Source organism: Scylla paramamosain, chromosome 32 (genome assembly GCF_035594125.1).
Source record: "Scylla paramamosain isolate STU-SP2022 chromosome 32, ASM3559412v1, whole genome shotgun sequence".
In the NCBI taxonomy this organism is placed as follows: domain Eukaryota; kingdom Metazoa; phylum Arthropoda; class Malacostraca; order Decapoda; family Portunidae; genus Scylla; species Scylla paramamosain.
The window spans coordinates 11,231,477-11,234,880 of NC_087182.1; the positions used below are offsets into that span (position 1 = coordinate 11,231,477).

Genomic DNA, 3,404 nt, shown 5'->3' on the forward strand with positions numbered 1-3,404 from the left:
CGCTGCGTCACACGCACACACACACACACACACACACACACACACACACACACACACACACACACACACACACACACACACACACACACACACACACACACACACAGTTAACATTTTTTCTGTGGTTTTGTTGTGACGTGCGTTACTCGAAACGCTCTTTAAAGTTTGGTATTGTGTTTGACTTCAGGTGTTGGTGGAGAAATCCTAGTTGTGGTCATGGTTGATGTGATACTTTGTTTTGGGTGAATAGTATTTTCTGTAAGTGAACGCATGGTCGTAAGTTTCAACATACCTGTGTAAATAGGTTAGCAGGTGTGAGTGAGTGTGTAAATTATGGATGTGGGTGTAGATCTAATAGTAAATGATGGGTGTATTTGTGGAGAATCGGCCGTACACAGATACAGTGGTGTAATGAAATGTCTGAGTGGTTACTGAACTGGATTAAGGTTTACCAGAAGCAGGTGATGACACGTGAGGCTTGTAGGTTGGTATATCGAGGTGAAACAAGAGGTGAGAGTAAACATATTAAAACATTTCTTACAGTTTTATTGTGAACACGCAACAGGTGTTTGGGAGCTGGTATAAATAACAATAGGAGGAGAGGGAAAGAGGGAAAATTAATGTAAAAGGAAGGGAAGGGTACCCAAACTAAGAAGAAAAAGAAGGAGGCAGTAATGGAGGATAGGTGGAAGACCAGCTGAAATAAGAGATAACTGAAGAGGTGAAGACTTAGGGAAAGCTGTACAGATGTCTTATAAACAATGACGTCTTCGCATGGCTTGAGATAAGAGCATGAAGGTAATTGAATATACAAAAGGAGAAATGGAAAATACTATACAATGGAATCCAGAGGCTTGGGAACTGCTCCAGTGATCCTAAGTTGGACTAGATACACCAGGCTACATTTTGTATGTTGGCTTGGATCCTTTAGGAAATTTAACTTGAAAGAAAAAAAAAATCTTATGCTACGGGAAAAAATGGCAGATTTTTTTTTTTTTACATTTTTTCAGCGACTATGCGCTTTTGGAACTGTTATGTGATTTTTTGAGATGAACACTTGTATCTCGTGTGTTAGTTTTCTTATATACAGTTTTCTACTTTGATTTCCGAGTATTGAACCTAAATGGCTGCGTTTCTAGGTGAAGAAGGCGTAAAGGTGAGAATATTGTCTCTCTCACTCTTTGTCTGGGTCTAATGATCGGCGAAGGAATTTCCGATGGAGCTTTAGTTCTTTCCTGGAGGAATTGGCCTCAGGTCATTGAAATCCTCGGGGTAGTAGTTTTCGCTGCAAGGAATAAGTGGATTAGAAGTGGGAGAGAGGCAGAGGAGAAGGATGGTGAAGGTGAAATCATGTATAATTCATATGGAAAAACTTGCATCATTGATTTTTGGTCATTAATATCTGTAACCTAACGTAAATACGACAGAGGAAACGTTAGCTGGAAGAGGAGGATTGCTTACCATCCGGGTACGTTCTCGGGGGCATCACAGAGGAGGGTGACATCGTTGAAGACCAGACCCCTCTCGCAGCCCACCTCACGGGGGTGCCTGCCATCAACGCACACGTAGAAGTACCTGCAGTCACCGGGCTTGACGTGGCGGGAGTGGTCAAGCATCTGTCCGTTGGTGTGGATCTGTGTGACGTTGGGGCAGGTGAAGCCGTCGTCGAGGACCTCTGTAGGCGGTGAAACAAGAAAAACGGGCGTGAGACGATGTATGTTTTTTTGGACGGGGGTTTAAACCAAAATAGTTTGTCATTTTTAAATGATGAATCATCAGGTAATTGTAGTAGTAGCTGCCCACATTAAAGGCGTCACGTGTTACCCTTGAGTAATATTTTTGGATTTATTTGCTGGGAGAGACAACGCAGACACTAACCAGGCTTCTCAACGCATCCGCTGCGGACGCCGCTGTGTTCCCACTGGCAGGTACCGGAGAACTCATCGAATACGAGGCCATCAGGGCAGGTGCGGAGGACGGGGATGCCGCCAGTGCACTCGTAGTAGTCATCACAGTTGCTGGGGTCCTCGTGCTCGAAGTAGCCGTTCATGCGGGGGCCACTCAACGCCTGTAGGCTGGGCTGGCTCTGGGGGGAGGAATGGTAAAGAAAGGGATAAAAAGAAGGAAAGACAAGGTGAAGCAGACATAGATAATAAAGGAAGACAATGGACTACTGTGATCGATGTGAGACTGGTAAATATTTTAAAGACGTTGGAGAAGAGGATACTTACGAAGAGCAGTTCCCTCTCCACATTCAATGATGAAGGGGTAGTTGCACTGCTCGGTTTTGGGGGCCTGAATGTGGTCGAACACCAGGCCGTCGGGGCAAAGCTTCTCTGTCATGGTGCCGCGGTAGCAGTCATAGTACTTGTCACACTGGACAGGGTCGCCGTAGTATCCATCTTCGCTGGGGCACTGGAACTGGGCAGCTGCCGCTCCTACATATCGGAGAAGAGACGGGGATATTTTGAGAAGTGGTGGTGACGGGGAAATGATGAGCTATGAGGTAATGATAGTGAATGAAAAGTGTGATGAGTAAAGGTTGTGGATGGGAACTTGTCATGAGGTACAATTAGCAAGATGTAATTCTTTGGAAAACAAATTATCTTCGTTTGACGTAAATTTGTTGATTTAAAAATAAGCTAACTGATTCGATATTAGTATAATAGAAATGATTTTTTTCGAGACTTTAATGTGAGAATTTGCTATTTTAGCTTTCAATAAATTAAATTTGATTTTTTGATTAGAGGGCGCATGAATTATTTATTAAGGATAATTCTTTACTGAGTGAGACATTAGCTTCAGTGATATCACGCATCTAATCTTTTTGTTTTCGAGTATTCTCACACTGCTTTTGTCGAATTAGTTGTTTGTATTTTCAGGTATGAATTGACAGTGACCAACAGGAAAATAACTTTAAAAGGCTGGGTTAGGAAATTAATGGAAATTAAACTAGGCACGTTAAAACCATAGAGTTATCAAATATTAAAGAACATGAAAATAGTCGTACATTTTACGTGCACATTTCATGCTAAGACTCTAATTAATCCTGTGTTGCACATAAGTCATGTACACCAAAAAATACTGTTTCTCGTCCAATGAACTTAATATGATCTAGTGCAGCCTTGTTAATTAAAAAACATTAGGAGGTTTGTTTGTATTTCATTATTGCACTGTAAGCGATCTTTTTACTGTCTTGTACAATGGAAACTGGTGATATATTTTAAACTATTTAGCACTTACAGTTTCTATGGTTTCAATGGTTTTACTCTAATAATGATAATGGTGGTAGTAGTATTACTACTACAACTACTACTACTACTACTACTACTACTACTAGTAGTAGTAGTAGTAGTAGTAGTAGTAGTAGATGTCAAAGATGAAAAGGTTTTTGTCAATTTTCC

General features: G+C 41.4%; 1 protein-coding gene across 1 annotated transcript in view; it reads right to left on the reverse strand.

Annotated features, from left to right (window-relative positions):
* Nucleotides 1–529: 529 nt before the first annotated feature.
* Nucleotides 530–3,404, reverse strand: part of LOC135089187 (protein obstructor-E-like) — a 4,045-nt gene continuing 1,170 nt past the window's right edge. Inside the window, 5 exon segments of the mRNA XM_063984513.1 lie at nucleotides 530–1,285; nucleotides 1,462–1,675; nucleotides 1,879–2,056; nucleotides 2,058–2,086; nucleotides 2,232–2,438. Of these exon segments, the coding sequence (XP_063840583.1) occupies nucleotides 1,225–1,285; nucleotides 1,462–1,675; nucleotides 1,879–2,056; nucleotides 2,058–2,086; nucleotides 2,232–2,438 (689 nt within the window). The 3' untranslated portion in view covers nucleotides 530–1,224.